At 40.9% G+C, this 18,725-nt stretch overlaps 1 protein-coding gene across 7 annotated transcripts in view; it reads left to right on the top strand.

The window, feature by feature from the left end:
- The first annotated feature begins 6 nt into the window (after positions 1–6).
- Positions 7–18,725, top strand: part of FAM122B (family with sequence similarity 122B) — a 206,817-nt gene continuing 188,098 nt past the window's right edge. For 2 of the 7 annotated variants that reach the window (XM_019799180.2, XM_034648950.1), the window contains exons 1-9: positions 7–228; positions 2,375–2,453; positions 7,595–7,651; positions 7,949–7,992; positions 8,077–8,131; positions 8,426–8,527; positions 8,847–8,932; positions 9,684–9,748; positions 12,104–12,200. In XM_019799180.2, the coding sequence (XP_019654739.1) occupies positions 131–228; positions 2,375–2,453; positions 7,595–7,651; positions 7,949–7,992; positions 8,077–8,131; positions 8,426–8,527; positions 8,847–8,932; positions 9,684–9,748; positions 12,104–12,200 (683 nt within the window). In that variant the 5' untranslated portion in view covers positions 7–130. Of the gene's footprint in view, positions 229–1,407; positions 2,254–2,374; positions 2,454–7,594; positions 7,652–7,948; positions 7,993–8,076; positions 8,132–8,425; positions 8,528–8,846; positions 8,933–9,683; positions 9,749–12,103; positions 12,201–18,725 lie in introns of those variants that run through there. The other 5 variants (XM_002918744.4, XM_002918745.4, XM_011224357.3 and 2 more) reach the window with 3 other exon arrangements.

Raw genomic sequence — 18,725 nt, 5'->3', positions numbered from 1 at the left:
TCCGCCCCTTAGCCCCCGCCCCCAGCTGCCAGTCCCCAGCAGCTCAGTCCTGCAGTGAGAGTCTTGGGAGTCCATAGCTAAGCACCAGGAGCTGAGCACTGTCCGCTGTGCCTGCCTGCAAGTCTCCGACATGGCTCAGGAGAAAATGGAGCTGGACTTTGAGCCTGATACATCTGATGGGGGCACCCTGAGGAGATCCAGCAGTGCTCCCCTGATCCATGGGCTCAGGTGAGCAGGGTTGGGGACGATGAAGTCCGGGGTTCAGGGGCTCCTCGACCCCCTGCAAGCAATCTTCCTTCCTTAAAGTGAGAGTTGGCGCTCGTTTGGGTTTTCTAAACTGAGGGGGTGGGGACTTGTTTGCTTAACAGTGACTTGGGTGCCAAGGTGGAGTGAAAGTTTGACCCCAAACTCTGGGAACTGTGGGAAAAATGGGGCCCCTTTACCTGGGGCTCTGTTGGCCCACTCCGAAAGGATCTACAAGACGCTTCTGGCTCTTCTAACAGGTTGCTTGCCTTGCCTAATTTACACCACTGAATGTCAGACTGAAGCCCCTGGAACTAGACTTGCAACTTGACACCTGTCTCTAAGAGCTGCTGTTTCTAAGCTTAGTTTAGGAACCCTGGCATTAACAGAGCATTTACTTTAATAAATCACAATTTATCTAATAACTTGTAATCAAGTGGTGTGTTTACGGCACATTAAGTGATTTGGATTTGTTGTAACGTTTTCAGATCCTAAAACTGCCAGAAATGCATTCCAGTGAATAAAAAAAGGAACGGTGTCGTGTAGCTTAGGTCAGTGAAAATACAGGTTTTAGAAAACAATGGAAAGACTCAACCCTTGAATTTTAGTGGTAGGGTCTTGTATTTTCATGTGAATAAGTCACCAGAGGGTCTATTTTAAGGTAGAATCTTACGGTAGTGAAGGTTAAGTTGGCAGACCTCCTGAGCCTATTACATTTCAGTCCTATAAGTAGACAATTCATCTTAGTAGAGAGCTAATTTGCGAGACCTTGTAGAAATGGAATTAGTCCAAAAAAGGGGATGGGAGTAGAATTAGCCAAAATCATTCATCAAGCACAGTGAAGGCAAAGAAATAGGTAATTCTTGTCTATCAAACTGATTATAATATCTGTATTTTGGGGGGAAATGGAATTAACTCATTTTCTTTTATTAAATTTTGAAACTGAGGGAATGATGGAGTGACTGCTTTCCTAATGCTGTCTTCAGCTCTACATTTATTTTTGATTCTGTAGGGATAAATCGGTCTTTGGGGGTTGTCTTTTTAAATCTGGTAAACAAGCAATTGCTAGGAGCTAGGGCGATCCTGCTGACCTGCATTTAGACTGTTGTAGAAGTAACACACTGTTTTTTGAATCAGGAATCAAGTAATTACTTTCAGGGTAGCATATGACAGAAGAAGGGGTCAGGAGACTAGACCTAGTCCCAATATTTCTCCTTAACTGTGATCATGAGTGAATCACTTAGCCTTTCTGAGTGTCTGTTTTCTCATTTGAAACTTAGGAGAGCTGAATTAGGTGATCTCAGTGGTCCCTTGAAGCCCAATTCAGTTAAGTCCTGAAAATCTTTCTTGACCTCTTATCATGGGCATGGCACTCTGCTAGGCACTGCAGGGACGTTATACAAAGAGGAACAAAAGGCCTCTACCACAGAGTTTAAGACACATGCACACTTTTCTTTAATAAAAGGTAAAGTCGGTGTCTCAAGCATCTCATTTCCCTTTGTGCTCTTTGGACTCAAAGGAGGGAATGATTGCATTAGGGTTGTGAATTGAAGAGAGGCTTCACAGAGAGTATTGCATTGAAATGGGTGCTCAAGGAGAGGAAGGATTTGGGCCGATGGTGGTGGGAGGGAGGACACTGGAGGCAGAAGAGGCAACATGAGCAAAACTCCAGGCATGTTTATTTAGTTGCACAGCAGGTTCACAGGCAGAACACATATTTACAGCCACAGTGGGAGATGTGCTGTAGAACAGGGCTCCCCAGCCCTTCTCACCGTCATAGCACACACAGAAAGCAGTAATATGTTTAGGTCCTCTGGGGTAAACAGATGAGGCTGCTCATGTCTGGTGGGAACCGGTTTGGGGGCGTGAGCTCTGGCCAGAAGCAGCTGGAGGCAGCCAGTCTGGAGCTCCGCCCCATACCTCTCCTAGCCGCCCCCCCCAACCACTTAGGAGCTCAGTATCTGGGCAAACCTGTGATCCACAGCACACCACCACGGAACCTCTGAAGAGGTCGGTGAGGAGTTTATTCATTGTATGAAATGAGGAGCCTTGGAAGATTTCATTGTTGACTAGAGAGTTGGCGGATATCTTAAATGAGAAGACGTTAATAATTCTATTTTTATTTTTTTAGTGACCTTTCACAGGTTTTTCAACCTTATACCTTTAGAACTCGGAGGAATAGTACAACAATTATGAGCCGTCATAGCCTGGTAAGTATAGAAGTAAGTATTTTTAGTGGTATGGATTGGGGAAAACACTTTCAAATGTAGTTACTCGTTCTTAAGATGATGTGCTATGCACCATTGTTCACAAAGGGAAAATACTATTTTACCTACCTTGCTCATGCTGTGGCCATTTTCAGCTTCTGGTGCAAAAAAAGAGATCTGGTTAAAGTTTTTTCCTAGCTGTGGGACTTTGTATTTTTAAAAACCATTCATTGTTTTGTTTGTCACTACTTGCATCATGGTTATGAGGTAAGTCAGGATTAACTTCTAAATGTAGCTGAGAAAAGGGGTCTTTATTTGTCCTAGGAAGCAAAAATCGTTTAGACAGTAGCAGAGTATTTATTTCTGACACATATCTGTTGGACAGTGTTATTTATCCAAAGTAAGATCTCCTTTATAATGCTTGTATTTATATTCTCGGTAGAGTTGCCAATAGTGACTGTTTTATATAGCCAGAGCTGTCAGGGATCACCTTATTAGTTGGTCGCATTGGGAGAAATTATGATGAGGTTTTTTATATAGTAGCACTTCACATGCGGAGCCCACTTATCCAGGAGCTGCAGCGCTCTGGAAGACATCTGAGATGTAAGCAAACAGACCTCTGAATGGCTGCGCTTGATTTCCATAGTCTGTGCACAAAGGTTCATCAGTTTATTTATAGGGAGCCTCTCTGACCTCTGAATCATCTAAAATTTATGCACAATTATAATAAGCTTCCAACTCGGTAGTGTGGAGAAGCAGCAAATCAGAAGAGGTACATTCGGGTTTAAGGTATACTAATAGCTGCTAGCAAGGGAGGAGAGGGAAAAACTGAAAAGCAGAAAGAGGCTTTTAAAAAATTAGTCCGTGGCTTAGTACAAGGGCTAAGAGCCCGTTAATAGACCCTGAGGGTCTTGCTGGCGTAGAACTGTAAAATATTTCATGTTCTTAAAGATACCTGGGTCATTAACATTTTCTTAAATTATGGTAGTACCTGTGCTTGTATGGTATTCTACATGTTACAGAGTCCTTTCACACTTTCCATTCTCATAGCAACCCGTGTGAAGTAGGCAGGACAAAAGATGTTTTTCCCAGTTAAAAGAGGCAGCAGCTAAGACTCAGCTGATAGAAGCGACTTGCTTAGAATCACATAATTGGTAAGCGGCAGAGCTGGGATTAGAATAGAGATATGCCAGTGCCATTCTGTTTGGTAAAATCTGTTTAAGAAAGGGGAAAAAAAATACAACACTTTCAAGAAAGATTTCCAGCCAAAGTGGCTAAAAATACTTAAAGGGGAAAATGTTAGCTACCTGGAGGTTTGATTCACGTCACCTTCCCTGAGGATACTGGAAAATAGAATTTAATTTTGCTGTGTATATGAAAAATGTTTCCACTTGTTACACAGCTATGTTCCTGATATCAGTAGTAGAGCAAAGAAGGGAAAATGAATTTGCCTCTTTACTCTTGACTTTGCTCTTTTCTAAGATGTGAAGATTCTTATCCACTCTGTCTAGGCTCTTCTCTCCCTGCCCCCTGACAAATACCTTTTTCTCTGGCTGCACTAAAATACCTAGTTTGCTGGAGGAGCCATGTTGATTCACTGCTCTTTGTTGATCCTTATGTTGTCTTTTCCTCCATCCCCTTCTCCTTTTGAGCTTCCTGGTTCGGGAAGCCTTCCGCAGCACCCTTTGGATACTTTTATCGCCACTGATTACACCTTATGTATTATATCACAATGTCCTCTATAAATCCTTTTTTAGAAGATTTTATTTATTTATTTGACAGAGAGAGGGAGAGAGAGTGAGCACATGAGGAGGGGGAGCAGCAGGGAGAGGGAGAGGGAGAAGCAGACTTCCCGCCAAGCAGAGAGCCCAATGCAGGACTCGATCCCAGGATCCTGAGATCATGACCTGAGCCAAAGGCAGATGCTTAACCCACTGAGCCACCCAGGCGCCCCCTCTATAAATCTTAATACACTTTCCTGTGTCTTATATTAACCTGCCGGAAGCAAGGTGTGGAATGAAATGGAAAGGAGGGGGCTGGCATGGGAAGACGTGCAGAGGTCGTTTCTTCATGATTTGACAACGAATTAGGTGTAAATGCAGGGAGAAGGAGGACTCCAGGGGACTGAACTTGTATTTGTTAGTGACCAGGGGAAAAGTGTTGCCTGTATTACGAGTAGGGAAATTTCAAGGAATTGGTCATTTGAAGGGCCAGGAGATGCATTCTTCCTGGGCATTTTGGGTTCAAGGTGCCACTTGCTCCGTGCTGTTCTCCAAAGCAATATTCTAATTTTGAAAAAACGTTCTGCAAGCTTCCTACACCTTTCGCTTTCGGCAGATGACCCTTCTCTGTTCACAGAGCATGCGGACGGCCATCTTGTATACATGGCAGCTTGCTTCTCCTGAAAATGTCTTTACCTCATGTGTGGCGCTTTCTCCTAACGGTTCCTAGATTTTCTGAGTCCCCTGTCACTTTGCTTGGTCTGTTGTCTCCCCTCCAGTCCCTTCTTCCCTGGCTTTTTTTTTTTTTTTAAGATTATTTATTTATTTATTTGACAGACAGACAGTGAAAGAGGGAACACAGCAGGGGGAGTGGGAGAGGAAGAAGCAGGCTCCTAGTGGAGGAGCCTGATGTGGGGCTCGATCCCGGAACGCCAGGATCATGCCCTGGGCCGAAGGCAGACGCTTAACGACTGCGCCACCCAGGCGCCCCTTCCCTGGCTTTTTTGCTCCCACTTTCTTCTGACTCACACATCTAATATCTGGAACACAAACTTGTCTTTTTTTCATAGTTCTCTCTTTCCCTGGTTTCCTTCCACCCCTCTGAGCTTTCACAGAGCTTAATCCACACCACGCTGCCACTCATTCCTTGTCTCCTAGTTTCTTGCCAACTACTCAGCCAGTTTGTGATTTCGCTACCTCTATCACCACGCTATTAAAAAACTGTTTTCAGGGGCTCCTGGGTGGCTCGGTAGGTTAAGCCTCTGCCTTCGGCTCGGGTCGTGATCTCAGGGTCCTGGGATTGAGCCCCATGTCAGGCTCCCAGCACAGTGGAGAGGCTGTTTCTCTCTCTCCCTCTGCCCACCCCCTACTCATGCTCTTTCTCGCTCACTCGCTCGCCTGTTTGCTCTATCTCAAATAAATAAAATCTTTAAAAAAATGTTCTTGGAGGGGTACCTGTGGCTCAGTCGGTTAAGCGTCTGACTCTTGCTTTCGGCTCAGGTCATGATCTCAAGGTTCTGGGATCGAGCCCCGCTCAGGCTCTGCACTCAGTGCAGAGTTGGCTTGTCCCTCTCCCTCTGCTCCTCCTGCTCATGCATGTGCTCTATCTCTCTAAACTAAATAAATAAAATCTTATTTCTTGCAAAATAAGTCACTGGTGACAACTTGATGCCAGTGGCAGGGGCCTCTTTCCTTAACCCACTTGAGCTCTTTGCTTTACTTAACACCATTAACCAGCACCCTCCTTGAGGTGCTTGGCTTTTTTCTCAGCCTGTACGTTAACACTTGTTTCCAGTACTGGATGCAGCATTGTTCTTCCCTGCCCCCCTTTTGAGTCTTCTTTCCACTTCTGCTTGCATTGACAAGTTGTACATCATATAGACGCAGCGTCTAAATTTCTGACTTTCTCTGCCATCAGCTTTCTGCAATCTTTGGCTTTTCTGATGATTTCGCAGCCTCTGGGGTTTCTTTTGTTCTATGATGGACACAGCCATACTCTCTTCCATGGTATCCTGTTAGTCTTCCCTGCCTTGTTTACTTGCCTAGTAGCTTAGTGTTCTTCTTTCTTTTTTTTTTAAAAAAAGATTTATTTATTTGAGAGAGTGAGCGAGAGAGAGCACACGGCAGCAGGGGTAGGGGGGCAGAGGCAGAGGGAGAGAGAATCCACAACCAGACTCCTGGGTGAGCAGGGAGCCCGGTGTGGGGCTCCATTCCAAGATCCCCGAGATCACGACCTGAGCCGAAACCAAGAGTCGGTTGCTTAACCGACTGCACCACCCAGGCGTCCCACTTAGTGTTTTTCAAATGGCCTTTATTAAGAGTTTACCAGTAAACATCTATTAGTTTTCTAGTGGTAAAAAAAAAAACAATTTAGAGGATTTTATTCCTAAAGTTCTTCTATTTTCAGAGCCTAGGACAGGAAAAAGTAAGAGGCAGGGGTAGGTACTGAAGAGATATCCTTTGAGGTAAAATCATATTTCAGTGTATAACTTTAAAAAATTTCACCTGAATTAGCTTTTGCCTAAAAAACTTGGAGCAGTTTATCACCATTTTATACTACTCACTACGTTAGGATTTTTAGACATTTTATTAGGATAGGGTCTCTTGTAACAGGGTCGTTGTTTTTCATGGTTTTATAGCACTACAGGTTTATTTGCATTTAATTGGGAAAGAAGTAGCAATTGTTTACATTATGGCTGTTAGAACCCTGTAAGAGCTGAGGAGATGAAGTGTACCTTTCGTTTTGTGATCAGATTGTGAGTATTTTGAGGGAACGTAATTTGGCCCCCCCCCAAATCATTTGTCAAAAAATGATGAGCTAAGGAAAAGCAGCAGTTATCTGAAAAATACACATTGCCTTCCACATTGATTTTTTTTAGCTAGTAAGTAGAGTTTGTGGTGATAGTGGTAGTGACCAAATTTTAGAATTGATTTCGATCACACAAGCAAAATCTTCTTCTTGCAGTTTTAAAGTGTTTTCGATCAACCCTGATCATAGGCAGAATATTATACTGGGCTTCTGAGCCTATCTTCCTCCATTGGTGCATTGGTACTAAAATCAGTTTTTTTCTTTCCCTTCTTACCTAGTTCCTTATTTTAGTTAAGTGGGGTAATGGATATTTCCAAGGCCTGGAATCTTTTTTTTTTTTTTTTACATAAATGTACACAGCCCTGCATTCATTTGGGGAAAGTGTTAAAGTCAGTGCCTGTCTAGCGACAGATGGTGCTTTGAGGTTGGACACCTGGTGTACTTTCCAAAGACTGAATGTCCTGCCTCTAGTGCGTTAACGTTCAGTGATCTAAAGAGCTACATCTCTGAGAAGAATATGAAATCTTACCTGGGAGGAGGTTGGACACTGGGACTGACAGCCGACTGCTGCTTTGTGATTCAGAAAACAGTAAATGTTTACTTTTCCTTTCCAGTTGCTGTCATCCTCGCCTAACCGTGTTCCTAGTAGCAGACTGCATCAGATCAAAAGGGTAAATTTTACTTCCTAGCTCAGCTACAATTGTCTGAATTGTCCACTTTGATTTTATGTTCATTCTGAAGATTTAGCCATTAAACGTGAGTCAGGCTGCCACTCTGGGTAGCCACAGACAGCTGGAAATTCTTCCGAGTGTGCAAGTGAAACACAGATGTGGCAGGGGTGACAGTCTTAGAATATTCTGCTGTGCTATGATGATGTCAAAAAGGCAGGAAAGTCTTTTAAAATTTTCTTCGAAGTAGAGAACCACATGGATAAATACTGTGTTTTCAGCCCATGTTTGTCTTTGCAGGAGGAGGGCATGGATATGATGAACAGGGAAACTGCACATGAACGGTTAGTGCTTAATAAGAACAGGGCCTAGCCTGATGTATGTCTTGTTCCTGAGCACTGATGGCCTTTCATTTCTGTTTGTTTTAGGGAAGTGCAGACAGCAATGCAGATAAGCCAATCATGGGATGAGAGCTTGAGCCTGGTAAAGTTAATCCCATGTTTGCTTGTTTTTTTTATTTTCTGGAAACCTTTATGTTGTTCATTGGCTTCGTTAATTTTTTTCATACCCTTCTGTCCCCCGCCCTTTCCAAATTTGTATTCATTTTTCATCTCTGCTTTTCCACCAGAACATGAGATTGCAACTTTTTAGAGTCTGTAAACTCTGTACATTAGAGTCTATACATTTCTATTCTAAAAATATAGGCATGTTTGAGTAGTAAAGTGCTGCGATGTGCTGGATTGTGAATTATGAGGAAATAACGCTTTATGTTTACAGAGTGACAGTGATTTTGAGAAGCCGGAGAAACTATATTCTCCTAAAAGGATTGACTTCACTCCAGTTTCTCCGGCACCGTCACCCACCAGAGGATTTGGAAAGGTAGGCTCATTGACAAGATGTTAACTGTCTTTCACACACTGAGCTGTTTACTCCTAAAACACACACACACACACACACACCACCTCATTTGTAAAGAATCTGATGACTAGGAGGAAAATTAATGAAAGTCTATGATAGTAACTTGAAAAAATGGTCTATCAATATATGTATATATTCTCGTGTGTGTGCACGCACGTGCCTATGTGTAGATATACACCGACAGCTAAGCAATTCTAAGGATGTTGTTTCTATTATCTTGAGAACCCTTTGAAAGCTGGAGCACTAGAGCTATGTTAATAGTAAATATGTGTTTTTCTAGCAATGTTTTTCACCATCCTTACAAATGTTTGTGAGCAGCAGCGGGCTGCCACCAAGTCCTGTTCCTAGTCCGAGACGCTTTATGCGGTAAGTGAACCTGCTTTTCAAAAATTTGTCTCTCCTGATGAACTTTTCTCCCAGCATTTTCTTATTGGAAATTTTCAGACAGACAACAAAATTGAACACAATGAGCATCCATATACTACCTATCACCTATATTCTACCAGTGACATTTTACCAGACACACACACACACACACACACACACACACACACACACACACAAATATATCCTTTGTAAGGATAAGGGAAAAAAAGGTAAGATTGTAGACCAGTCAAATCCAAATAACTTTTTAATAAGGTTTATCTTAAAAAAAAACTGTTGTAGATATCTTGTCTTATAGAATGCTTTTTAAAAATAGCTTAAGGGGCGCCTGGGTGGCTCAGTCGTTAAGCGTCTGCCTTCAGCTCGGCGTGATCCCAGGGTCCTGGGATCGAGCCCCACATCGGGCTCCTCTGCTGGGAGCCTGTTTCTTCCTCTCCCACTCCCCCTGCTTGTGTTCCCTCTCTTGCTGGCTGTCTCTCTCTCTGTCAAATGAATAAATAAAATCTTTAAAAAAAAATAAAATAAAAATAAAAATAGCTTAAAACGCCGTGTTGTTTCAGAGTGCCATAGGCCCGCTCACATCACGTTTTGGCATTTCAGTTCTGCAACTTACAACACAGGCATTTTCAATTGTTCTCTAGATGACTGTCAGTTTTATTGATTTATTTGGTGGTCTCGAACGTTTATCTTGCATCTAAGAAGCACTTCACATCCTCCTGTTTATTCTTTGAAGCAGGAGGAGTCAGAGCCCAGTCAAGTGCATCAGGCCCAGTGTTCTTGGTCCTCTGAAAAGAAAAGGTAAGCGTCACACTTCTGATACTAAGCCTAGTTGAGCTTGAATGACAAATTAGTATTTGTCTGAAATCAGCTCAAGGTATGATTCCTTTTTTCCTAAAGAAATGTGAAATATTCTACCCAACGTATGCTTTATGGATTCTAAATTTTGCAAATTAGTTATCTGATACTGTCTATGTTTTTTGCACTTCATAACTGAATCTTATTCATATATTCATATTACCAATATATATTCCAAAAATTTTGCCTCTCAGTGATCTGAATAGAAAACAGATGCAAGTTAATACGTTGTAGAAGTATGTGCTTATGTCCTAGTAAATAGGTCTCTAAACATGCTGCATATTCAGATATAAGCCACCACCAAATTATGCCTCACAGAGAGACTGCCTCATGTTCGAGTCCATAGGGTTTTTGATATCATGCGGGTACTCTTAATTACCTTATTTTGAACCACAGGGTACTAAACTAAACTGATCTTCCTTGGTGCTAGTTTCAGATGCCTGTGAGGGCCCCTGATGGAGTCTGTTTTAAAAAGGCACAAAAATGAACATAGGTTGAGTCATTATTCCTGGGGCTATATCCATATGATTGCAAGTGTCGTATGTCATTTTAAACAAGAGTTTTAACCATAATTTTGAAAAAGCAATTCAGCAAGTGGTTTCTTTGTGCAGATCACCTTTGGGGCCAGGAAAACAGTCCCTCTCCTAATACTAGGTAAACAGATACTTGCAGCTTTGGTAGAAACTTTTCACCAATAGCATACATGCACAGAGTCAAAAAGTATGATATTTCAGATATCTTAAAATTAAAAATGGTGTGCTCTGGAAAATAGGTTTTGATACGGTGACAATGTTTGTATTTAGTGAAGGAGTTTTATAAACTAGTAGTCTTTTACCTTAATACTGCAAGGAATTATTTACAATACTACTAACCTTCTCAGGAGCTGTTAGGTGAAAATAACACCTGGAAATTAAAGCCATTATTATTGTTATTATTAATTTTGGATATATTGCAGGAAGTCGGTGGAATTATTATGGTTGTTCAGTTTCAAAGCTATTCCAAAATATACCAGCAGATGGAGGAATTCTTTGCTAAAAAGGGCTAAAGTCTTTTGCTAATGGGGTGCTGTTGAAAACCCAGCAGTAGCTTTTTTTTATAATAATATTTTTTTATTAATTATTTTAGTCACCATACAGTACATCCCTGGTTTTTGATGTAAAGTTCCATGATTCATTAGTTGCGTATAACACCCAGTGCACCATGCAGTATGTGCCCTCCTTACTACCCCCAGCAGTAGCTTTTAAAAGCTCCATATTAAAGCATAGCAAAAGCAATAAAAATATAACCTTTCCTGAGTTAGTAATTTTCAGCATAGCTCCAGAAGAAAGATAATATGAATTAGTTGATAACATGAGGGGAAAAAATGAATTGTTGCATTTGTTCTTGCTTGATCTTTTTCCATCAGAAGAATCTTATATGGCTCTTAAGTTGACAGTTAATAATTTCCCACTGGAGCATACAGTTAGGCCCAAGAATTAAATTTTATTTAATATTCCATTTTAAAGCTCAGATAAGGAGCCTCAAAACTAAGGTATTTGTGTGTTTTAAATCATAGCTTATTTGGAAAGGGGTTTTTTCTGTCTTGACTGAAGGTTTTTAGTCTTTGCACTCCTGGTGGCAAAATGTTGTTATTCTGATTGCTGCAAAGTTTTTCTGCTACCTTATAGATGTTCTGAGATAATCTATAAGATTGAGGTAGCCAGTACAACACCAATTTTGTGAATGGATTAATAATTGCTTTCAGTTACAGATGAGCATTCAAAGTTACTTTTTAAAATGTTTATTTTCACTAAGTAGTCTAAAGCAACCTTTGATTTATACATCGTTTATTAGACTACATACTTTTTAACCTATTTGACTCCGACTAGGGAAATACTCCAATATTAAAATAATATAAAATCAGTAGTCTTTACGAGTTCTCTAGGATAAATCATTATTCACTGTGAGCTTCAGCTGTTTGGGGATCTTTATTTCTGCTGGGGTAAGCCTGGATTCATTTTGTCCGATGTAGTCTGTGTTCTGCTCTTCTATTAAAGAACATTACTATATCTGTAGCATGTTAAATAAGAAGGAGGTTTTTGTTTTTTGTTTCTTCTTTTTTTTTAGGGCTTCTTACTTTTTGGTTGAGGTTTAATGGAAGTATATTTCTTCCACCTTAAATCATGTGGAAAAACAGCTTTGAAGTAATGGCTTGACGAAGTATTCTGAGGTTTTAGTTAAACAAAGGTCATCCCATTTTAGCACTATGCCAGTATCTGTAAAATTGTTTTACGATAGCATCATCTCTTTCTGTTTTAGGTGAAATGGAGACAGAAAGCCAGCCCAAGAGGCTCTTCCAAGGCACTACCAGTATGCTGTCTCCGGAGGCTGCGCAACTGTCCGATCTCAGTTCATGGTAAAAAATGAAATCAAATCCAAAGGATGTTAGGGTATGAGCTATTGAAAAAGAGCCACATCAAAAGTTTATTGGGATTATTTGAGATAGTATTCCACTTTTTATTCATGCTGTATGGAGGGGAAAGCTCCATGGAGGTACAGATAAAGTGAAAAAAAGCAGATCATTTGAAAGTCATTGAGTACTCCTTTGGAAGTGTGTGTATGTTTTTGGCACCTTCAGCTTCCTTCCTCGCTCCTGTTAGGTCAGCGTCTCTCAGTAGGTGCTAATGGTACGGGAGAGCGGCAACAGCTGGATGGCATGAGAAAGAGGTTCTGGGTTGCGGTGGATAAAGTGCATTGATTGTAGCTGCTCTGCCTGCATTTTGTATTATATCCCTTTGACTTAGAGAATACCAGCGTCCTCTGAAGCATGGCATTTTCTATAGCGTTTTCTGTTGTTACAAAATCTTTTTGAAAGTTTTGGGGTGTTCAGTCACAATCCTATCTAAGGTTTTGTTTTTTAGTATGAAAACAAGTGTTAGTATACACTTCCTGATTCTTGTGGTCTAGTTACGTAATTTTTTTTTTTTAGCCTTACTCATCCGAGTTTAGGTATCTAACTTAAGGCCCTTCAGTGTTCTCGTGCAAAAGTTAACTTCTTCATATACCTGAAGTTGAGTACTGGGATGCTGACATACATATTGGAAGGAAGGGGTAGTGGCAGTGGCCAGGTAGTATTTTGAAATCAGTACATATTTCTTTTTTTTTAAATATTTTTTAAGGATTTTATTTATTTATTTGAGAGAGAGAGTGAGAGAGCACAAGCAGGGGGAGCAGCAGAAGGAGAGGAAGAAGCAGACTCCCCGCCAAGCAGGGAGCCCAATGTGGGGCTCGATCCCAGGACCCTGGAATCATGACCTGAGCCGAAGGCAGATGTTTTAACAACTGAGCCACCCCAGCGCTCCTCCGTACATATTTCTTTCTTTCTTTCTTTTTTTTAAGAGAGATTTTTTTTTTTAAAAAGATTTTATTTGACAGAGAGACAGCCAGCGAGAGAGGGAACACAAGCAGGGGGAGTGGGAGAGGAAGAAGCAGGCTCCCAGCGGAGGAGCCTGATGCGGGGTTTGATCCCAGAACGCCAGGATCACGCCCTGAGCACGCCCTGAGCACGCCCTGAGCCGAAGGCAGATGCTTAACGACTGAGCCACCCAGGCGCCCCCTCAGTACATATTTCTAATCAACTCACTGAGCACCTGTGTTCTAGACATAACTGTGTAGTGCCTTTCAAGACTTTTTGTTTCCTGAGTTTTATAGCTGAGAATCTTTTTTAAGAGCCCAAAAGTGCATTTACTTTAAAAATATAAAGATGGTGTCCTCTAAATGGAAGAATTGTGCACACCACTTATAAGGTATAAGGATTAGTGATTGTCTTTCCAGATCATGTATTTATTGTTTTGTGTAAGATAACCTGTATTTCTAGTTGACCAAGAAGTCAGGGATTCTTCTAGTTTATTAGACTCGTTGATCAGTACTGTTCTAACCTTGGAACAGATGCCTTTTAGATTGTTCTAGCTATTTTCAGCCCCACAGTCTCTCTTCTCTCTCATCTGTGTCTGTCCTTGGTAGCTCAGTGTGCTAATTTTGGTATAGAGTGCCTTTCCAGGTATGTAGATGATTGCAAAGAGAAAACTTCTAGAGCTTGTCAAGAGGACTAGTGGATGAAACTCTATACTTAGTGGAAACTGCCTATCACTTTTATGGTAAAGTGTGTTTTAATATAGGCACATGATATTATAAATAGCTTTGCTTACCCAGTTGCTAACCAAGTAACCAAGTTAGGGAAAAGATAGGGAGGCATTTTGCCAAGCCGAAAACGTACAGGGTGAAGTGATTTTTTAAAAAACTATTGTCATAGACTGACCCTACAAGGTGCCATAAAACAGGTTCAGACAAATAAAGAAGAAAGGAAAGAGAAGGGTCTGGGACGTCCCAAGGGTCCTCACCCCTTCCTTGTCCAGACGTTTATTCTTCTGAATAGCAAAAGCTCAATTGTCAACAATGGTGGCTACGGTGAGGGTCCTATTTCTGTTGCCACCACTCCCATTCTTTCTCCTTAGAGCTGTGACTAGCTATGAGAGCCCTAGGGCCGTCGACATTGGTGATCAAGGGCACTTTTGATCCATAAAGACAAAAAGTGTTGCCTCTCCCTGGAAAGATTTGCTTTATTCATGGCCAGTCAGAGCAGTAACAAGCCAACGTGTGGCTCAGGTAATAGATTAAAAAGAAATGTATTTCTCCAAATTCACAAAACTAAGTGTGAAAGACATTTAAGCAATTAAGCTTTAAAAGATGTTTTCAGTAAGTTTGTAGCATCTGGACTCGTGAGGGTACTAAAGCTTAAAATTGCTCTGACTTTTGGGACACCTTGTATCCTAATATTGCTGACATTTTTGTCTGCAGTGAAGAGATTTTAAACAAGATTTATTCATGATTTGTAAAAATTGGATCCTGCTTTTTTTCCTTTCTCTGTAATGCAGTTTCATTGATCAGACGTCCGTATTCTTAGAAATGGGGACAGAGACAGAGACTAGCTGTGTTCTGGTTTCTTTTGCCAAGGATAGCCAGTCTACTTGATAATCAAGGAAACCATTTTTATACATTTTAGGGAGCAGAAAAGGTACCGGATCATTAGTAGATGGTATCTCATCGTTTCAGTTGTTGTAGTTTGTTCCCTGCCCCACCCCACAAAGGAAAGACGGGTTTTAAAACTTTAAGTAAAACTTTATATATTAGATAACAGTCTTTAAACTCTGACATCTTGGGGTGCCTGGGTGGCTCAGTCGGTGAAGCGTCTACCTTCGGCTCAGGTCGTGATCCCAGGGTCCTGGGATGGAGCCCCACGTTGGGCTCCTTACTCAGTGGGGAGCCTGCTTCTCCCTCTCCCTCTGCCTGTTGCTCCCCATGCTTGTGCTCTCTGTCAAATAAATAAAATCCTTTTTAAAAAAGAATATATTTAAAAAAATAAAACTGACATCTTTGAAGTGTAAATTAAACATGAAGTTTGAGTATAGACTATTTGGGGTTTGTGTCCAATGTAGCTACTGCTGCCCAAACGAATAGTAGGCCCGCTCTTGATAGCATATTTTTTACTAGTTATAAACTCTGAAACCTTTGCCAACCAAATCTGGGGAAAGTTGTCAACCACAAGGCAGGAATTAGGTCATTCTGCATTTAGTTCTTCGGAACCTCAAGAATTTGATCATAGCTCGGAAGTATACCTTTCCATGGCGCGTTGATTCTTTTCGTGTGTTGGGGACTCTTGTTCTGCTTCTCGTTCTTTTGGGAACAAGGTTATCTGTTTTGAGGGCCAGTAGCCATGTAGGTTAAGTGATAGTCTGTTTCTCATACAGGAGAGGAAAAGTTCTCCCATGAATTTCTTGCCCAGTGCATCAGTGTTAGTGTGACTGCTGATTTAACCTTTATAGTTTTATTTGAACATTTTTCACCAGATTTCACTTAGTGATTTTCACATTATTTTTAATTGTATATGTGTCATGGCAAGAAAATTTAATCAGGAATATGTGACGTGTACAAAGAATAAGAATCATGATTTGTTTAATAATAGAACCGTATACACATATACCTTAAACGTGTTTAAGTGAGCAGCTTAGACATCTGTGCTGGTACGTTTAAATTCCTATCCCCAAGGGGACTATGGGAATTATTAAATTTAAATGAATGATCTTAAAAACTTAGAAGTTATGCAGAATGTAATGTTGGATCTTTCTAAGATAAGATAGTAGAGACCAGAAAAGCAGGCCTGTAGTCTTAGCTTATACCAGAGTCTGTGCAGGGGTTGATAGGGCTGTGGCTAATTTCTAGTGCCTTTACCTGCCTGTCCTTAACCCGACAGAACCCAGTTTATTGACTGGACAAGGCACAAAGTGGCTCAACCAGATGTATTATAGCACGAGTCACACTGGACATCCTGATTTTGTTGTTACTTTATCATTTGAGTGTTTTAATAATTCTCTTACACTTTCACCCTTATTTTTTTTAGACTGAGGGCAGTACCTTAATAGTCATAAGTATTTTTGGTTGTGTGGTTCAGATATTGCATCAATATGTATACTCAGTGGCTGGAATGAATTAGAATTCGTTTATTTTTGATTCGTGTATTCCTATGTCCAGTTCGAACTGTCTAGGTCCTTTGCTTTCCTTGCATTGTCTGGCTTTCAGCCATTAGTCTGAGGCCCATTAACGCCTCCATCAGAGCTTCAGCTAGGAAAGGAAAAAGATAAAGTCAAATTGGACCATACTTTGTTGCTTTTAGAAGGCCTGGTAGAAGGTTTAATAACGAACGCTGTGGAAGTCACTTTTGTTCAGGGATCTCTCTCTGAATAAAAAAATCACGTAAGTCTTGGCTTTACATGGATTTACCAACAGTGGGTAATCTATGACCTGTAGTCTCTGCTTCCATGACCGTGTGTTGTAGTGTCAGATTTATTAGAACAGAAACTAGACTTTAGTGAAAATACCTGGTTAACGGTTTACCAAGTTCTGAATCTCAGTTCAACTGGAGGCTAAATGTAAGTATGTTATTTTACTATTCATGAACACAATTTTTCCTATGTTCATATTTAATAATAGAGAAGAAATTCCTGAAAAGGAATATGTGAAACGAAGTGTTCAGATTTGTATTCTTTTTTTCTCGGCAATTTCTTGGTAATTTCCCTGTTAGCTTATTTCTCTTAAGGTAATCAACCGTGTTAGATGAGTGCTTTCTTCTCATGAGCGTGTTCTGTGTTTTTGAATGAATACAGGATTCACCTTAAGCAAGCAGGTCTTGTTACAAATGGAATCTTTTAACCCAGGGCTCACCATAAGTCTGGTGGTTGGAATAAGAAAGTCTTTATTTATATTCAGATTATCTGCTTGGTGGCCAAATTTTAATCTAAGCCTATTTCTTCCTGCCAAGTAGCACAGAGCGTGTCCTTCGGCTGCCCGGCCAATATGTGCTTTAGGAAAGTAAATTCATTTTAATATTAGTCTAGGCAAAATGCTGCAGGAGGAAAAATCACATATGTTCCAAAGGCAAATATAAAGGTCTTTTGATTTTCCAATGCCTTAGATTATCTGTGTAACTTTCTTTCAGTAGTTTGAATAATTCATATTTTAGACCTATTTTACCATTGGGTTGAAAAAATAGCAGCGCCAGCTAAATTTTCTGAACTTCTTACTTAAAAGTGCTGTTATTAATGATGCATTTCACAGCAGTGAGCATAGAGTGGGAGTACCGTGGACTGTACTGTTTCCATTCTTATGTTTACTTTTCCAAAGTTTATTTGTATTCTGTCTCCACCTAAAAACAATCCACAGGCAATAGAAAAATAGCAGAGAAGTGGGGGGAGAGGGTTATATGTTGTTGAGGTAGGGGTAGAGTATAGGGCCCAGAAACTTCCAAATGTACCATGGGTTGCTTAACACCGGAAGCGTATTAACTTGGAGATCCATAAAAGTGATCATATTAAAGACTCCCAATATTTAGCCTCAGAGCATATTAGACTAGGGTGGGCTTTTATAAAAGAGCTAGTGACCAGACTTCAGCTAGAACCCATATTTCCTGATTCATTATTCCTTCTCCAATTCTATGCTTGCTTCCCTTTTCAAAATTAAAAAAGTGTGTGTAAATCCTAAAACTGCCCAACTACCTCTCCAGCTTTGTCTCTCATTGTGTTCTCACTCTCTGTACTTAACACTAGCCTGCTTTCGGCTCCTAAAACTACCCTTGCTTCCTCCCAAACCAGACCTAGTTAATGCCTACTTGTCTTTCAGAGGACAGCTCAAGTATCACTTTTGGGGAACGTGTTCCTTCCTGTTCCTCCAAATTAGATCAGGTTACCCATGTTATATACTCACAGAGCCTTTGTATCTCGCTTGTATTGCTTTGATCAAAAATTACATATGTATTAGCATGATTACTTAAATGTCTGTCTCCTGCACTGTACTGTAAGTTCCATGAGGGCAGGGACCATGCCTATCTTAGACGCCATCGTATTTCTAATACCTAGCATACTTCCCGCACTTGGCAGGTACTCGGTAAATATTAGAATAAGTGAAGGAGTGAATTCAGGCCAGATATATAGAGCATTGAACTTATATGTTGGATTGATGGGACTTGGAAAGGCAGCCTGGTGTGAAATTGTGAAGGCTCCTAATTGTGAATACTGAAGGATGAAGCCAGTTTACGAAGCAGGCCATATGGATGGTCGACAGCCACGAGAGCCTGGGCTGGATGGGTAAGGCATCCCTGGGCTGGATTCTAGAGGCTCTGATGCCCAGATCAGGAGTTTTGATGGAAGGATGGGAACAGAAGCTAGCTATCAGAATCAAAGAGGCAAATGGAGGGTGAGGGTATTGGGTCCCATGGCTATAGAACATTCCTTTTAGCAGCCTAACTGGGTAGTAACTGAAGGAGGCTTGTAGAGATATCAGGGACACTTTTGGGTTCTGAAAGTAAGAGAAAAGGAAACTATGTCAGAAA

This window comes from Ailuropoda melanoleuca, chromosome X (assembly GCF_002007445.2).
Source record: "Ailuropoda melanoleuca isolate Jingjing chromosome X, ASM200744v2, whole genome shotgun sequence".
Taxonomy (NCBI): domain Eukaryota; kingdom Metazoa; phylum Chordata; class Mammalia; order Carnivora; family Ursidae; genus Ailuropoda; species Ailuropoda melanoleuca.
The sequence above is the reverse complement of the archived record's forward strand: the minus strand, read 5'-3'. Positions and strand labels throughout refer to the sequence as shown.